At 29.2% G+C, this 19,897-nt stretch overlaps 1 protein-coding gene across 1 annotated transcript in view; it reads left to right on the top strand.

Moving 5' to 3' along the window:
- Window positions 1-19,897, top strand: part of Sytbeta (Synaptotagmin beta) — a 142,462-nt gene that overhangs the window by 109,276 nt on the left and 13,289 nt on the right. The window contains exon 3 of the mRNA XM_072520311.1: window positions 13,324-13,561. Within this exon, the coding sequence (XP_072376412.1) occupies window positions 13,324-13,561 (238 nt within the window). The remainder of the gene's footprint in view (window positions 1-13,323; window positions 13,562-19,897) is intronic.

Below are 19,897 nucleotides of genomic sequence, written 5' to 3'. Positions count from 1 at the left end.
TCACATAAATATATTTTTATTAAATTCTCTAGTATATAACTTATTTAAAACAACCAAATATCTAATATTATGTAGTATATAACTTATAAATTATTTTCTATAAACCCCAATCGTCACAATACCCCAAAAATAATATTTAAAATAAATAATTTACTTATTATTTTTTTAAATATTAATTTTCTCATATCTTATTAAATTTAATAAATTAATAATTCAATTTTTTTTTATTTAAAATGTGTTAAATACATCCCTGTTCGCTGTCTATGTCAAAACAGAGAACAACGGAGCACAGTTCGGCTATTCTATGGTCAAACTGTCATGTCAAATGGAGCAATGGATGCGATATCAGAGAGTAAATATAACCTTAATTAAAAATATAATAGATATGGTGTTCTGTTTATTTATAGACAAATTCTAGGAATTATTTCCATTCAAAATAACTTTCATCAATATAAATTGGTAAGTTTTTCCACTTTATTATATTAGAAAGACATTTTTATAGCAATTATAGTATCTAACCCCAAATTATGATTTTTAGGGTACCAAACAATTTCCATATGTACAAAATTCAACAAGTATGATGTCAAATTTATTCACAACAAAGAAATCTACCATCTATCTATGAAATGGATCTATCAGTAAGTTATTAGTGTTATTATATTTGTGTTAAAGGTATAGAAATCATTATTCAATCTCTTCATGATATTGAAAAATGTCGTTGATATGAAATATGCCTCTTAGTCTGTTTTCTGCATCTATTAACACATAACTATTTAGTCCATTCTGATTTTCAATTGTATATGGACCTTCAAACATTGGTTGTAATTTCTTACAACGGTTTTCTTTAACATTACTTTTTCTAAGTGAACGAATTAACACTAGGTCTCCTTTTTGAAATGTGATTGGTTTTTTTATATTTCGATTTTGTCTTCTGATATATTTTTTAGCTTTCCTCCTAATTCGGTTATTCACTTTCTGCATTACTTGTTCTAACATATCCTGATTATATTCACTAATCCACTTTCTGTTTCCTATATGGCCAAACATTAAATATTCTGGTACTTCCTCTGTATTCAAATTATGTGTATTATTTAAAAAATATTCCACTTGTGGTATATGTTGCTGCCAAGTTTCGTGTTGATTTTGACACAGTATCCTTAAATATTTTATAACTTCTTTAATATATCTTTCTGCAGGATTTGCCTGAGGATGTCTGATACTTGTAAAATGAATGTTGATTCCCTTTTTCTCACAAAATGTCTGAAATTTTTGGTTGTTAAAATATGTAGCATTATCTATTATGCAATTTCTAAATGGTCCTATTTCTTCGAAAAATTGATTAATATATAATTTTAATGTTTTAACATTTGTTCTAGAGCAGGGATATAGTTTAATAAATTTTGTATATAAATCAACTATCACTAGTATATGCTTTTTTCCTGTTGGACTGAGAACTAAATTTGAAATAAAATCCATGGAAACTGTATTTAGTTTTTCATATACAACATTAGATTTATATGTGTTCTGGTTTTTGAAATTCTTTTCTTTGTTTAGTTGACATATTGGGCATTGGGTAGTAATTTCCTTTGCTATACTTATGTCATTCTTTGCAAAATAATTGTCCCTAAATAGCATCCATAGCTTTCTTGAACCAATATGCATATAATTGTTATGTAAATTTTTCAATATTTTCTTTGCTAAAGTTCTAGTTATTACATATACTTCTATGCCATTTATTATTTTATAATAAACTCCATCTTTCTTAAGGACTTTTTGTTTTTCACTCAAATTGATCTGATCTCTTATAATTTCTTCTCTAGAATATAATCCAGTACTGTCTACTAATTGATTTAATCCAATTTTTATTGTTCGCTGCCCTTTTTGTGGTGTATTTTCTAACCTTGATAAAGCATCTGCCACTATATTGGATTTTCCAGAAATGTATTTGATTTCAAAGCAGTATTCACTAAGTATTAGACTCCACCGATGTATTCTACTGTTTCCATATTTGTTATTTAATATAGACGTTAAAGCTTGGTGATCTGTTTCTATTGTAAATTCATTACCCAACAAATAAAATCTTAATTTTGTGACACAGTGTATTATACTTGCTAGTTCTAATTCTGAAACTGAGTAACCCTTTTCATGTGGCTTTGTAATTCTTGAAATGAATTGTATTGGGTATTCGACCCCATCATGTATTTGTAATAATACCCCTGATAATCTCTCTATTAATGCATCTGTTCTTAATATGAATGGCTGTGTGTAGTCAGGATAGTATATTTTCAAATTTGACAGAAAAATGTTTTTAATTTCTTGGAATGCTAGTTCTCTTCTCTGATCCCATCTCCATTTTACACCTTTTCTCAGTAGTTCAAGTAATGGAATTTCTTTTATACTTAGATCTGGTATCATCCTTTTATAATAATTAATTATTCCAATAAATCCTCTTAAAGTTCTTAAATTGTGTGGTGTTTTATATTCCTGAATGACTTGTGTCCGTTCTGGATCCATTTCGATTCCCTTAGTATTAAGTTTATAACCTAAATATATTACTTCTTTTTGAAAAAATGTACATTTTTCTTGATTTATTTTTAGTCCAACTTTGTCTAATCTATTTATTATAATTTTTAGGTGTTTCTCATGATCTTCAGCCGTTTTAGAAAAAATTAATATATCATCAATGTAGTGAATTACAAAATGTTCATATTGATCTAAAATATCATGAAGACATCTACATAGAGCACTGCAAGATGATTGAAGTCCAAATGGTACTACTTTGAATTGATATACTACTCCATCTATCTGAAATCCTGTATACTGTCTACTTTTTCTTTCTAGAGGTATTAACCAGAAACTATGCTGTAAATCGATTTTAGTGAAAAAAGACATTCCTGTGATTCTTCCTAATATTCCATCTATACTCATTGGTGCTTCAAATTGCTTTTCAGTAATCTTGTTAATATTCCTTGCATCCAAACATAACCTGATTTCACCTGATCTTTTTCGTACTACTACTATGGGGTTAATAAAACGTGTGTCTGCCTTCTCAATGATCCCATCTTCTAACATATTATTAATTGTTTTGTTTACTTCTTCTCTGTATTTATATGGTATTGGGTATGATTTTGTTTTAAAATCTTTTTCTTCTTTAACTTTTATACTATGGATATAATTTTGTGCAATTCTATTTTCTTTATTGACAAGTCCCTTGTGTTGCTGCAATATGGAAATGACTATTGATTTATATTCTTCAGGGCAATTTAAAACTTTCATCATATCTTCTTCTTTACAAATCACATTATTCTTCAATATGTACTCATTATTCCTTGCTTCCAATTTTACGCACTCCGCCTCGTAGGCATCCATCTGCTTAAAATTTCCATTCCTTAAATATTCACTACAATAATTATTCTTTACATTCTTTTGGGACAATTCCCTATCATCAAAATACATTTCTTCTTCATAAACATCATTATTTTCTTTTAATAATATCCTATCAACTCTTATTCCTTCTTCTACCTCATCTTTCTGCATAAATTTAATTATTTGCCCTTCCAAAGTTACCATTTTTTCTTCAAAATCTATCTTTACTTTCTTCTTTTCCAATTCATCATTTCCCATTAATATATCAACACATAAATCCTTGACAATAAATCCTTGCATATTAATTTCTTTATTAAGAATATTAATTTTAAAATTGGCTAGTTTATCAATTTCACCCAACTTCTTATTATTTGCACCAATAATTTTAATTTTTGGAATCTTTATTATATCTGATAGTTTTAATGTATTAAAAATAAAATTCTCCGAGACTAAAGTACTTTCTGAACCAGTATCTATCATAATCTTAATCATTTTATTTTTGGCCAAAGCATTTATATAAATTAAATTAATAGATTCAATAATTTTCTCTTCATCTAAAGAAATAAATTCAGAAGGTTTTTCATAATAGCAATGGCCTAACTTGTAATTCAGAAAGTTTACTGCACAAAATTTTGATTATTAGAATTGTCAGATTGTATCTGACCACTTGGATCTGATGTCCTATGTCTTTCCCTACTATGACTTCTACTCACATTTTCTTGCCTTGTACTATTTCGTTCCCTGTCTTCGCAGCTTCTATTCCTTCGAACACAATTTACCTGTCTGTTATAGTTAGGTCGCTCTGTATTTTTTTTATTGTTAAAATCTTGTCTATTATTATTAGTACTGTTATTAAAATGTTGTCTATTATAATTAGTATTATTATTAAAATTTTGTCTATTATAACTAGTATTATTATTAAAGTTCTGTCTATTTGGATTAGTGTTAGTATTATTAAAATTTTGTAAATTATCACCATACCTAGTATTATTGTTATATGATTGTCTATATTGTTGATTATCATTTTTATTATATTGAAAAGTATTGTTGTTTTTTCTGTTGTTATTATTACTTGTCATATTGCCTCTTTGTATTCTTTGAATAAAATTAATAAAACTATCTATTGTTTGAATATTTTGTACAGTTACGGTTTGCACAACATCAGCATCAAAATGTCTAGATACATTTAAGACTGTTTCATCCTCTCTAAGTGGTGGTTCTAAATATTTTGCAACTGTTATCAATTTCAATGCATAATCTACCATATTTGATTTTAAATTTTGATTAAACTTTCCAAAATATAGAATTTCTCTAAACTTGGCTTGCTCTAGTTCACCCCAATAATAATTTAAAAATTTATTTTCAAATGTTTGAAAATTATCTAAATCATTCTCAATACTAGCAAACCAAGTTGCTGCATTGTCATTTAATGTCATTCTAATATAATCTTTAATATCATTAATATTATTCACCAATCTTAATTTATGTTTTAAACTATTTATGTATACTCTAGGATGCAAATTTTTTATATTACCAGAGAATTTAATCCCAGTCTCATTTGTTAAATTTAAGTAAGGTCTCCCTATGTCTCTCATTTGTGAAATATCATCTATTCTCTGTTCCACATTTCTTATTTGATTACAATTTATTTGGATATTTTGTTGTATATCGTCTAATTTTTCTTCTGTGTTTCTCCTGTCTTCGTTAATTTTTACTTCTAAGTTACATTTCTGTAACTCTATTTTCTGTTCTATATCTATCTTATTATCTTGAATAATCCTCTTTACTTTTGTCCTCTCATTGTCTATCCTTTTCTTGTAGTCATTCCGTATACTTTTTATTTCATTTGCTACTTTTTTCTCTGCAGCTTCAAGTTTTTTATCCATTTGTTTTACAATTTTATTATTATTATCTTCTATTTTCTTTTCTAATTTTCTATAATTCTCTTCCAATTTCTGTTCCATTTTTTTCATGTCTTCTTTGACTTCTTTTGAATTCTCTTCCAATTTTTTCGTATTCTCTTCCATTTTCTGTTCCATTTTTTTCATGTCTTCTTTGATTTCTTTTGAATTCTCTTCCATTGTCTTGTTCATCTGCATCATTAATGACATCAAAGCTGCCATATTGACATTTTCCTCTCTTTCTGGATTCATTTCTGCAGTATCTTGTGGAACTTGAACTAAACTCTCCTCTTGTATAGGTTGTGTTTCTACTTCCACATCTTCTTCATTCTTTTTGCTTCTTGTACCTTTCTTTCCTTGAGACATTTTGAGACTTTACTTGTTCAAATATAATTAAAAATAAAATCTATAATTTTTTTTTCTACTGATAATTAATTTAATTATATGAGAGCACTTATCTTCCCAAACTAATTCTTTTAAATAGAGAGCCACCGCGTTGGGTGCCAAATTGTTATGATGTGTTTTTTTTGTTTGAATGATGAGCAATGAGTATTTTTAATAATATAATATATAGGGTTTTTATCGCGGTTCTCAAAGAATTAGCTTGTAAGTACTTTTTTAAATTATCTTTATTATAACTATTATGAAACACACATATATATCTAACCTAGTCAATGTAAATTTAAAATAAACTATCTTTAAATTGATATTCTTATAAAACTAATTAAATTCTATAGACAATCTAAAATTTAAACAAAACTATCTTCAAAATTGAAATTGTTATGACACTAACTAAATTATATTAACAAAATTTTGTACCTTTCTTTCACTGAATGCCTAAATGAACTGTTTTCCACTATATATATTCTAATCACCACTGAATATCTTCGTACTTCGGTTATCCTTGTTTTTGTGAAATTTCTTTTTCCAATTATCAGCTTCTACCAATTTAAGATATATTTTTCTTCAACAGCATCTATACACCACCAACCAAACCAGCAAACAGCATTTATATTTATTCTTCTTTTCAATATACCAATATCCAATTATTATAAGTTCATTTATACTAATCTCCAACCATAATATAATTTAATTTCTTCCAATATACCTTTTTTATCTTCAATAATTATTTGTGTATAATTATAAATGTGCATTAAATTATATGCATAATTTTTAATCTTCATTTAACTCACTATATTAAACTATTGGACTATTTGTACTTGATTCACTGACTCTAACTAACTTTCATAATAAACTGCTTGACTTCTGACTAAAAAACTTAAAAACTCTTCTGACTGCACTATCTAAAACTTTTCTGACTAAAAACTTTCAAAAACTGCCATCTTGAATCCAAATCACGGGTATTTATATCTTTTGGACATTCTAGAACCATCTCGTAAGAGATCATGTTCCAATTTGTTCTATTTCATACTTGTATGAATTTTCTGGAACAAACCATTTCGCAAACATGGCCATCTCCGGAGATCCAGAGAATTCCATTCTTTTCTATTAATAATTTTGTTTACATTTAGGCTTTTCAGATCAGAATATATAATTAAATTAGTAACTTAACATTCTAATTTAATAAAATACACATTTCAAACAATATATTATTATAACCCACTTATATTCGTAAATATTCTTAAACGTCACTTCAGAGTATAAATATCTGTCAATCTCCGAGAGTATTTTAGGTTGCCTAAGCACATGGCTCACTTAAATCTATTTACAACATTAAAATTACTAAATACAACTTTTTACAATTATTACCTATATGCTAATTTATTAAAAATGCCCTCACATAAATATATTTTTATTAAATTCTCTAGTATATAACTTATTTAAAACAACCAAATATCTAATATTATGTAGTATATAACTTATAAATTATTTTCTATAAACCCCAATCGTCACAATATATATATATATATATATATATATATATATATATATATATATATATATATATATATATATATATTTATATATATATATATATATATATATATATATATATATATATATATATATATATATAAACATATTTTAATACCATAAAGAAGTATAATAATATAAAAAAAGTATATTATAATAGTAAAAAAAGAATAAACCTGTTATAAATATTTTGTATATACATATACATATTTTAATACCTTAAAAAATCGATAAAAAGTAATAGAAATCGACTGATTTTCATCACTATTTTGAAATTAACTCTCAAATTCAGTCGCTTTTTATCGGTTTTTAACGTATAAAAATACTTTCAGTATGGTAATTTGTTTGTTCAAAAAAAACAAGTCGATATTTTTGACTTAAGACCTTTTTACTTATCAGTACAGAAATGATATATGTGTTATATTAAATTTTACAGAAAAAAATAAGTTTTAATAATTACTTTGTTTCTCGGTGTAACTATAACTTTACTACTGTTTTGAACGACTTCCTCAGTAGTGCATGAATTTTCTGGAACAAACCATTTCGCAAACATGGCCATCTCCGGAGATCCAGAGAATTCCATTCTTTTCTATTAATAATTTTGTTTACATTTAGGCTTTTCAGATCAGAATATATAATTAAATTAGTAACTTAACATTCTAATTTAATAAAATACACATTTCAAACAATATATTATTATAACCCACTTATATTCGTAAATATTCTTAAACGTCACTTCAGAGTATAAATATCTGTCAATCTCCGAGAGTATTTTAGGTTGCCTAAGCACATGGCTCACTTAAATCTATTTACAACATTAAAATTACTAAATACAACTTTTTACAATTATTACCTATATGCTAATTTATTAAAAATGCCCTCACATAAATATATTTTTATTAAATTCTCTAGTATATAACTTATTTAAAACAACCAAATATCTAATATTATGTAGTATATAACTTATAAATTATTTTCTATAAACCCCAATCGTCACAATATATATATATATATATATATATATATATATATATATATATATATATATATATATATATATATATATATATTTATATATATATATATATATATATATATATATATATATATATATATATATAAACATATTTTAATACCATAAAGAAGTATAATAATATAAAAAAAGTATATTATAATAGTAAAAAAAGAATAAACCTGTTATAAATATTTTGTATATACATATACATATTTTAATACCTTAAAAAATCGATAAAAAGTAATAGAAATCGACTGATTTTCATCACTATTTTGAAATTAACTCTCAAATTCAGTCGCTTTTTATCGGTTTTTAACGTATAAAAATACTTTCAGTATGGTAATTTGTTTGTTCAAAAAAAACAAGTCGATATTTTTGACTTAAGACCTTTTTACTTATCAGTACAGAAATGATATATGTGTTATATTAAATTTTACAGAAAAAAATAAGTTTTAATAATTACTTTGTTTCTCGGTGTAACTATAACTTTACTACTGTTTTGAACGACTTCCTCAGTAGTGCAACTGTCATTCTCCCTCCGAAATTTCTGCAATAGGAACATCCGTGTACAAGGTACCGAAAAAGCTTTCGCTTCTTGTTGGGTGGTGTATTCAGTGGTTTTACTATTTTTTATTAATGTTTATACTTTAATTTTTTACTTTTTATTTAATGTCTGTACTTTGTTAGTTATTTTTGATGTAGTTTTTAATTTAAACCTGCTTAGAGTAAATATATAATGACTAGAAACTAATTTATCGAGAGTAGTGAATCGATCTGAAGTCCAGCTATTCCATGACGCTACTTGTGACAAATGCATTTTGTGGCGACACTTTCGTGACGCTCACCTCAGCATTTCACTATAAAGAAAAAAGTAAAATAAAACGCTAGTATAGAAGCTTCGCTTACAAAAAATTATATCGTTTAATGAAAAAAATGTTGAACAATTATTATGCATATAATATATTAAAATCTATATGTTCAAATATAACAAATTTTATTTATACTCGTCTAATATTTGCAATATCTGACAGAATATTTTTGTTCCATAAAAAGTTTTATTTTGTTTTATTTTATTCTATATCGTATATTTAATAAAACTCCCTGCAGTATCTTTGAGGTAAATATTTCTAGTAGAAACTTCAAAGTTTTCTCACGCAAAGGTGTTGGATATTCAAAAAGTTTTAAAGACTGTACATATTTAATAAACGTATGATTAATTGACCGCCTTGAACTTTAAACTGGCATGCTATTAAATGGATGGGGTAATTGCAATTCAATATAGTGGAGTTGGTGTTAGAGGTACACCTAGAAAATTGCACTAATACATCTCTAACCAAGGAGGTCACGGGTGCATATATTTCTAAAAAAAGTAGCATAACACATTTACAATTACATTGATATAAAATTTCTATCACGTGGTAAGTCTCGAGTGGTGGTCCCTCGTCGGAATACGGTTCTAATATTAATATTAAAGCAGGATACGTTCTTGATCTGTTATCAAATGTATTATTGATTTGCCATCAGTTTAAGGAAATAAATTATGAGGACTAAGTGTATAAGTATTTAATTAAGTTAATTAATATTAAGTATATAAAGCCTTTATTATTATAGAGTATCATTAAAGTTTATCAAATTTTTCTAGTTAAAACAGTGTCATCAGTGAGATCTAAACTAATTCGCCTCTTCGTCGTGCAGTCCGGATGGTACGTTTAGGCACAGTATATTGCTTAAATAGCAATATACTGTGGTTTATAATATAGGTACGAACTAAATGAACTAGAGCGATTGCTGGAAGTCAGACTATCTCATCAAGGTCTTTCGGCTACTATATACATAGACACACCATCGCAACAAGACGGTTTGTTCCAGAACCATCGGACAAAAAATATCGTATCAGTCTTCGTATTTACCAACTAAATATAAAAGTACTCAGCAGGTCAAGCGATAACCTCAAAGATTCTTCTAGATAACAAGATTGTTAACATTATTCATTCAAAATACGCATATGAATAATGAGGATAAGCTGAAGACAAGGTGGAGAATTGATACAAGTAACAATTGATATCTGATATCTCATGGTTTACTGTCATTAGTAGATAATTATTTTTATATGGGCGTATCGTTGGTGTTTTCGAAAAAGATACAGAGGATATATGTGTGGACTTTAAAAGATATAACGAGTTTTTATGGTGTTATATTTATTATTATTTAAATCAGATTGAAATATATTTAGATTCTATCGTGTTTTTTGTCATTGATTGCGTTGGTATTTCTTTTTATTTCTATTGATTCGTATATCTCTTTATTCTTTTTGTTGTATTCGGTTTTCAAAGTTTTGATGCTTTTGAAGTCAAATTTATGCTTTTTCTCATTTTCATGTTTCGTGAGCGTGGTGATGTTGGTTTTGTCATATTTGTGAGCATGAATTCTGGATTGAAGCAGTTGACTGGTTTGACCGATACAGACACCATCACAGTTAATACATGATATATATATATATATATATATATATATATATATATATATATATATATATATTATCGTCATTATCATTATCATACTCAGTATATTCTATCTATTACTGTGCAGTCTCTCTTACCGACTATGTATATTCTTCATTTCTGTCCACAATTATCTAGTATTCGCTTTTCTGTGCTATGTTGTACCGGGTTTTTTTCTTATATCATAGCCCATCTTAAATTTGGACGTCGTTTTGGTCTCTTGACGCCTCTTGTTTACCACAGTGTAATTCTAGTGAACCATCTATTCAGTCAGTTCTTCTCGCTAAATGTCTCGCCTACTGCCATTTTAAAGATTTAATTCTGTGGATTACGTCAGTGATCTTGGTTTTCTGCCTAATTCATTTTATTTTTTTTTTCGACCTCTCTTTATTATACCTAGCAGACATCGCTTCGTTAACTTTTGAGTGACTTTGAGTTTCGCTTTTATCCATTTCTTTAATGGCCAAGTTTCGCAGCCGTATGTCATGATTGTTAATATTTACTGATCGAATGCTTTTTTCTTTAGGTAAAGTGACATCTTCGATTTGAAGATAACAGCATTTCTATTAAAAGGTGCCCAAGGTTCATTTTTCTGTTGATTTCTGGGGGTAGGAAAGTAAGATTTATATATTAATTGTTCAAAGTATACATACTCGTCTACTGTCTTAAGTGCAGTGTTTTTTATTATTACATCTTGCAGATCCACTAGCTCGTGTACTTCACTGCAACTTCATTGCTAGCTGTATTTAGGTCGCTTATAAGTTCTTGTAGTTCTGCAGGATCATTAGTAATCAGAACAATGTCATCTGCAAATCTTAGATGGCTAAGGTATTCTCCAGCAATGGATATGCCTTTGTTCTGACAGTCCATTTTGTTGAATATATTGTCTAGAGTTGCAGTCAATGTGTTATTGCGTTACCTTGCCAGACGCCTCTGGTAGTGGAAAATTCTGGAGTGTTTTTATAAATTTTTACTTTGGCTTTTGCTTGTCTGCATATATTTGCAAAGTCTCTATAATTTTGACAAAATGCCTTGATTCGTCAAAGCTTCTATTACTGCCTTGAGATATATAGAATCAAAAGCCATCTCGAAATCTATGAAGGTTATTGCTAGTGGTATCTCATATTTTTTAGATCTACTCATTAGTTCTTAAAGTTTATAGATATAATCCAGGGTACTGAATGCCCTTTTGAAGCCAGCTTATTCCCTTGAGTGTGCAGCATCTAATTCATTTGTTTATCTGTTGTTGATTATCTTTGTGAATATCTTGTATATGATTAACAGTAGACTTATAGGTCTGTAGGTTTTGATATCCTCTTTGCTACCTTTCTTATCAATGAGAATTGTTTTTGCTGTTATCCAGTGATCTGGGGTAGTTTTTGATCTTAGGTAGTTTTTAAGCGTATTTAAACAGCTACCCTGTTGTGCCATCTATTCCAGCTAGTTTACCGCATTTTATTGTTGTAATTGTCGATTTTACTTCTTTTTAAAGGATTTCTGGTACATCTTCTTGGTTACTAATTGGTTCTTCAAGTGTTTCAGGTGCTTTGTATAGTTGGCTATGAACTTTTTTTACGAGTTGTATTATTTCTGTCTGTATATCTGTTTGCGTCTTCCCACTGATAAATGCTTTCTCTGTTTTTTTATGGTTTTTTCTGTTTTGGATTGCATTTTCTACCAGCCTTTCATTGTATTTTGTTAATATGTCTTTCTTAATACTTTTCCTTATTGCCATACAAAGTTCTATATAGTATATTCTTTGTATATTATTACTTACTATTATTTCCCTTCTTTCTTTGGGCATTATTTTGGTTTTTTCTGAAATTTTACTATATTCATTTTGTTATTGCAGGCCTTCGATTTCTTTGAAACTGTCAAGAATAATTTCCATTAATTGAGAGTTTTACATTTGATTATGTAATCAATTGTCTTTGCTTAGTGATCCGAGTTTTCTTTTCGATTGTTAATATTTTTCCCGTTTACTCTTGGTTTTGTGATTAATTGTATTCTTCTTAGTTTATATTTAGAAATTTTTTTGCTCTGATTAGTCTATGGTCGCTGCCTGTTTGAAACTTTTGTATGTATTACACTGACATATTTTATTGTAGCAATCTTGTTGGTTAGAATTTCGTTCTTAGTGGAAACAACATTATTCATAACTTCTAAGCAGCTACGAAAACACATTATGAAGTTGAGTTTTGAGACTGATATAGTCCGTAGCCGAATACTGCTTACCAGTTAAGTTAAATAGTGCCCACTTTAGACCGATTGATGTTTAACTCCATAGAAAAATTAAGAAGGTTACTGGTTGTATCAGGTCTACTTGTCTGTTCTGACTTCCAGCGTTCAGCGATATAGCTCTAACCACTCTGTATAGGATATATAGAAGTCGTCACGAATTAGAATAAACTTATGGACAAACCTGTCTGGCAACAACCCGACTGTGATTCCGAATCACGCTCTGGTGTCTTGCGAAACAGCTGTCTAATGTCGCTGTTAATTATTTAAACATTATTGTTCACGCCGGGAAAGTTTTAAATTAATTCAAATATAGCACCAAAAAATATATTGATGCCCGTTACTAAGATTGTTTTATATATTTAAGGGCCATCGAGGATCTTCTCCACAAATTCGAACGTTCGCTCCTGATGGAAAAACAACATTTCACCACCATCACGAAGCCACCCATACTGCAAGTTATCCTCTTCGAACGTCTAGTCGATCCCCGTCTCCTCTTCGAGCAGCGTCTTTAGATATTAGATGTTCGTCGCCAGGAACTGCCCATGCTTTATCAGAACTTAGAACACCTTCACCATCACAATCTAGCCTAGCTTCACTTACTGGTAAGTTTCTTATTATTTAAAAATAAATAATAGCTACATAAGAATAGGATACGAACTTTTACAAATGTATATATATATATATATATATATATATATATATATATATATATATATATATATATATATACATATATATATATCGAGAAAAGGAGTACGACCGTCAATCCAATATAAATTAAGGATCACTCAGAAGAGTGGTGGGTTTTTTCGGTCAAAAGGTGGAGAAAAAAGACAAAATTGATGGCTACTTCATCTATTTATTGAAGACGTTTCGTTTTCTTAATCAGAAAGCATCGTCAGTTCATCTAAAAAGAACAATATGAAAAAACCACACAAGCATGGAAAAGTTGTTACATGTGTTACATTAAAAAGATATGTAGCAGTCAGAGATATTAAAGTTGTAAAGACACTTAAGTAAATGGACATTATACGATTTCGATGTATAAACAATAAATTGAACTAAATAAGTTAACAATTTGTTCAAACTAAGCACAGCAAAAAGAACATGTGGTTTTGTTTTTTTTTATATAAAAATGTAAGTAAAAAAACATTGAAAAAGAGAATGAAGAACTAAGAAAATCATAGATGCACTTCCAACAATACAGCAATAGTTATGATTTAATTTTAACTTTAGGTAGCATTATTATATTAATTAATATTGAAATTGAATAGTGTAATGTATAATGAAATATATATATATATATATATATATATATTATATAATATATATATATATCTATATATATTTGTAGAGGCAAAGAAAAGGTTTGGAAAAGAACCCTCAGAAATTATATTAATTACGTATTCGACTTATTGTATTTTAAAACATTTGGATTTAATACGTTTGAAATTATTATTATATTTGTTATATTCAATAACCATTTTTGGTTTTATACTCATATTTATGGCACAGTATACTGTTTCATGCCATACTAGTTAATTATTATTTTATTACTTAATTATCAACATATCAACCATATATTTTTGAAATTAATTTACTGCCCGTGGAAGCTTAATGACACAAAAACAGTGTTTATTGATAACTTTTATTAGTAAAAATACAATATATAAAATTATTATATATTTATAGATATTTACGTACATCTTTTACGTACGTCGTTCTGAATAATATTTAGTTGGATGGAACGAAAGCTGGCTCTATAATCCCATACCCTTATAAATAAAGGGATTTATGCCCATATATGACATACAACTAGAACAGAAAAACATATATTGCCTTAATAATATATTATAACTTTTCACATTTAAGACATTATAGCCTTCTTTCTTGATGTCCCGCTTCTGCATCACCCGCTGTTTGGACAGCTTCCTCTTCGGATCGTGGATTTTTCTGTCATGGACACCTTGGCTTCTATCCCTCTAGGTACTTGTTTTAGGCTTCGTACCTACTTTCCTGATTGGTTGTCTTCCGCAACCACCCAGCACCACCCTGATCAGATGATCAGGTTCTTTGCTAGGATGTCCCTGGTCTTTAGGAGTCTTCTTGTGGCTTGATGGAAGAAGAATCTTGTCCTGTTCTTCCCTCAGTGGTGTATACTGGAGTGTTTGTCTGATGGTTGCATTTGTTCTTGTCTTCTTATGTTAATTCCTCCATTATCCAAATCATGAATGTGTTGCTTATGTGAGTCCATTTCAAAAGGTAAAAGAAATAATAAATTAGACTTACTCACAATCAATTTAATTTAACTATCAGACGACCGGTTTCGCTTTCTACAATATGCAAAGCATCTTCAGGTCACGATACAAAGTTAAATAAATGCTGAAAATAATAAACCTATATTAGGGTGTTGTCTAAAAAAATAAAAAATTTTAACATTATAATTTGGACTTTTGCTACAACTTTTGGACTTTTGGACTACAACAATTTGCCACATATTGTAACATAACTTTATCAAAGAAATTTGATAATTACAAGCTGATATAATTGCACACCCACACAATTTGTACATCCATTCTTATTCATTGTCTCACAACTGTCACCTTCCAAAACAAAAATAAAAATCTCAATAAATAACACACATTTCATAAATATATCTCCAGAATAAATATAAATAACTTTAAAGAACTTAATGGTATAGAACATTACTTTCATCAAACAAACAATTACATTTACCTATCTCTACTTCATTGGATAAAATCTGTCTCCTCAAGAACTTCCCCGTTTACTGTTAAACAATTACTATAGTTGACTTGAGTTTTCCAATCAACAATACAAGATAGTTTGAACCATGTTCTTTCAACCATCAATTAATAGAGTACCGGCATGTAAGAAATGTTTTATTTATTTGTTTATTTATTAATTCATTACAGTTTATTAGACTATTTTACCAATTTGTGGGTCTTACCTTGTCTGCTTAAACATTTTATTCATTTTTAAAAACCACAGACATGTAATATTGGCATAATTACTGTAATTTATATAATTTATATCACCTATCTTTGTTTTACCTTTATTAGACAACACCCTAATATGGGTTTATTATTTTCAGCATTTATTTAACTTTGTATCGTGACCTGAAGATGCTTTGCATATTGTAGAAAGCGAAACCGGTCGTCTGATAGTTAAATTAAATTGATTGTGAGTAAGTCTAATTTATTATTTCTTTTACCTCCTCCATTATCCTATAACATAATGTCTCTGTTCTTTCCAGTTGGTCTCCGATGTGACACTCCATACGGGGACTGCATATAGTATCACCGATCTCACGTGTGCCTGGTAAAGTTAGATCTTCTTTACTATTGATAGTGGGCTAGACCTAAAAATATAAGGTTGTGTCTTTTCGCTACATTAACTTCCACCTTGACTTGTTGACTGTTCTTGAAGTTTAGTTTTTTATCAAGATGGACTCCAAGATTTTTCCTATTGTTTCCAGTAGGATTTTGTTCTGTAGCTTTCTGATCTTCCTTCGTCTTTCCTTTTGTTTAAGTAGAGGCATGATTTTTGCATGTTTAAAGATGTTTGCAAAATGCGTCTTTTCCAGGCAAAATCTGAAGATGTAGTAGAGCTTTACTACTTTTTTCTTTGATAGTTCCTTAAGAGCTATGTAGTGGATGCCTTCAACTGCAGGAGCTCTGCTTTCTTTCAGTCTTCTGATGATTTTAGCAACTTCCGTTGGATTTAGGTCTTCGTCCTCTAGTAAAAATTTGGCACTTCTTTTTATCCTTTCGTATTCTGCGTTGACCTTCTCGATGGCTCTTGCACCCGACATATTTTGATTTTGCCCATGTTCTGTAGCCATTTTCATTGTTATGACATCCACTTTTTCTTGTGTTTCGAAGTGTGTTCCTCGTCATCAATTATTTGGGACATCTTCTGGTTTTCATGGTTTTCTTTTGCTCTTCTTATGTTGTTGTGCTACTTCTTTTCGCTGAGACTTCTAAGTCTTGCCCTTGTTTCTTCGGATAGTTCCTTCGTCTCCGTAGTCCTTGATGATCCCATAATGATCACCATAATGATCGGCGAAAAAACTCATTTAATTTCTTTCATCTATCAGACTTTAATAGCCTGCGCGTATGTTAATTTGGTTCTAAGACCTATAGTTAGGCTCTAACGAGGTGCAATGGGAGAAAATTTAGTTTTTATGTATGATAATCCACCTCCAAATACCAGCATTGTGACTACAGACTTCCTTAAAGCAGAAGATATCACTGTTCTGGACCCGCCTGACTGTTCACTTGACTTTAACCACCGTATATGGCATTTGTGAGATATGCATAAAAGAAGAATTAGAGCTTGCTGGGATAATCCACAAAACATTGCACAGCTAGAGTGCAAGCTGTCCTTGAAGAATGGAACAACGTACCTCAACAAAATGTTGACAATTTGTTTAGGAGCTTTTGTTGGGTTTGAATTAAAGTTTGCATAAGGGCTAGGGGTGGTTACACTGACTACTAAAAAACATTAATAAATAAAAACAATTTAAACATTATTCGTTTTGCATTAAAATTTTTCGTGCTATTGACTTATTTGAATTGAATTGAAATGTGAATTATTATTGATTGAAAACAAATAGTTTCAAATTATTATTTTAATAAATTACTGTTCTTAAATTTGTCAGTATTGCTGATTAAATGGTTTTAATATAAATATTGTTTGACTTTGTTTGTTTAAATTTACTTCAAATATCAGATGATACCATATATAAGTTTGATTCTGTGTACTACTTACTATAACGCTACTACTATAATACTCTTTTAACAGTCGACAGACAAAAGAAATTTTAATAATATCTTTTAGATATTTTGATGTTATTTATTATTTTTAGGGAACTAACGACAAGTTTGACATTTCAATTACCACTTTAGTAATCGTTCTGTAGAAATCAAGACGATAAATTAAACGTATTTTTAAATGAAATTGTGGTTAATTTCCACTTAAAACAATTGTACAACAAATCGTTTTAATCTAAGAAACTTTAAAAAGAGGGAGTAGATAAAAAAATGCTTAATTCTTTATAGGACATGTAGTAGGGGAAACGTGGGTACACTGAGACGAAAAACTTTAGGTCTTCATATTTTTTTTTTCAAAATGTTTTTATTTACTAAAGTATGGCGAAAAGACATGACTAGGTTAATTGGTAATTCATATGAACACTTAAAGTACCAAAAATATCGTATAGAAAAAAGTTTCACTGAAACAAAATAATAGGTGCAATTGTCTCCCTGTACCCTTCCTTGGGGGAACAGAGAGACAACAGTATCTTTTTGATGTATTATTGTTCAAACTAATAGACAGTTTTCTTAAATCGAAATTTATTGCTGTTTATTAAGATCTGTTACAAAAAGAGAAGAAAAATATATTTTGGGTCACTCATACATGTTTTAAGAAATAGTATTAGTTACTAAATTAACAAAAAATGACGCCATCTGGTAACATGCGGTTCTTTTAGTATTTTAACAATTTGACCTGCAGAAATAGTACAAATGTCCGTGACATTAGGAAATACAAAACATTTATTGTTTTTTGAACTTTTTCTTATAAAGTTAACTTCGACAGCCATAATTTTGTGTTTTACAACTTGCCCCACAAAATACTTTCTCGCTGTTTTATTTTTGGCATCATAATCAAGTCTAGCCAATATGAAATCTTTGACTTGAATCCTTGAAACTATGAATAGGTCAACCGTTAAATTGGTAAACTTTTCTTAGCATTATTTGAATTTTCAAGGCCTATTGAACTATCTGAATCGTGAACTGAAAATTTTAAAGAGGAAGAGTCATCAGATTCTATCATTTTTTCCTCTATGGAATCAACAGTTTTAATCGCCGTCTTCTTTATTCTAATTTTTTGTAGCTCGTCTTTCCCTGGTGTATCTGTAGCGATTATTGCCTTTTCCATTTTTCTTGTTTTGCGTATTGCTGGTACGTTGAAAACGTTCCTCGTATTTCCACAGAAATCCCACCTCGTAATTTCATATATTTTTCTGGTGTTTTTTCCTTTGTTCGTCAAGTTGATGAAGCTGAATTTCACTAGTAGAAGTAGAAGGTAATTCTTCCAACGATTCTGGGGGAGATGGTTTATCTATATAGGTTAAAGACATGCCGATTAAATGGAAAAATGCCTGTCTTCTTAAAAGCTGCAGCTATGTTTACAGAGGTCACAGCTCGAGGATAGGCCACTCCTACAAATGATGTCACATGATATATAGTTGCTGGTGTTGCTGGATTAGCTTTATGACACGAATGTAAGGCGTCATTGTAAAATATATGAAAAGGTTTCAGAAGACTTACATCAGGCGGCTGTAATTTATGTGTACAATGAGGAGGAACTGTTAGGATTAACACCATTCTCTTTGCACAAATTAATTCCTTCTATTGAGATTTGAGTCTAATTGTGCATTATTAAGAACGAAGGGGTTTTTTTTTAAACTTAAGGTGTGCTTGATAAAATGCTTAAATACTTCTATAAAGCACTGCGTGTTCATCCAGCCGGTTTTCGTAGCTAGCACGTGGTAACTAGTAATCTTCGTTCGCCACTTTGAGTTGTCGAAACTTGCTTGACGCCCTTTTGGGCTACAACCTTAGCTGAACTGTTTGCGACTGTCAAAGTCCCCGTTTCATCCAGGTTATAAATTCTGAGGCCATTTGAGAAATTTTCGTGCCTTCTTGAAACATTTTCTAGTTTTTCAAAAAATAATTTTACATTATCAGGATTAAATCCTGTTGCCCCAGCTAAACTACAACCTTCAGGGGTTCGTAGGCCAAAATTTGGATGAATTTTTCGAAATCCTTTGTATCAATATATTGATACTTGGCCTGACTATTCCCAATTGTCCGGTAGGTTAATATTATTACCTTTGGCCAAATCATAGGTTA

This window comes from Diabrotica undecimpunctata, chromosome 1 (assembly GCF_040954645.1).
Source record: "Diabrotica undecimpunctata isolate CICGRU chromosome 1, icDiaUnde3, whole genome shotgun sequence".
NCBI lineage: Eukaryota > Metazoa > Arthropoda > Insecta > Coleoptera > Chrysomelidae > Diabrotica > Diabrotica undecimpunctata.
Note: the sequence above shows the minus strand (reverse complement) of the source record. Positions and strands in the feature narration are given on the sequence as shown.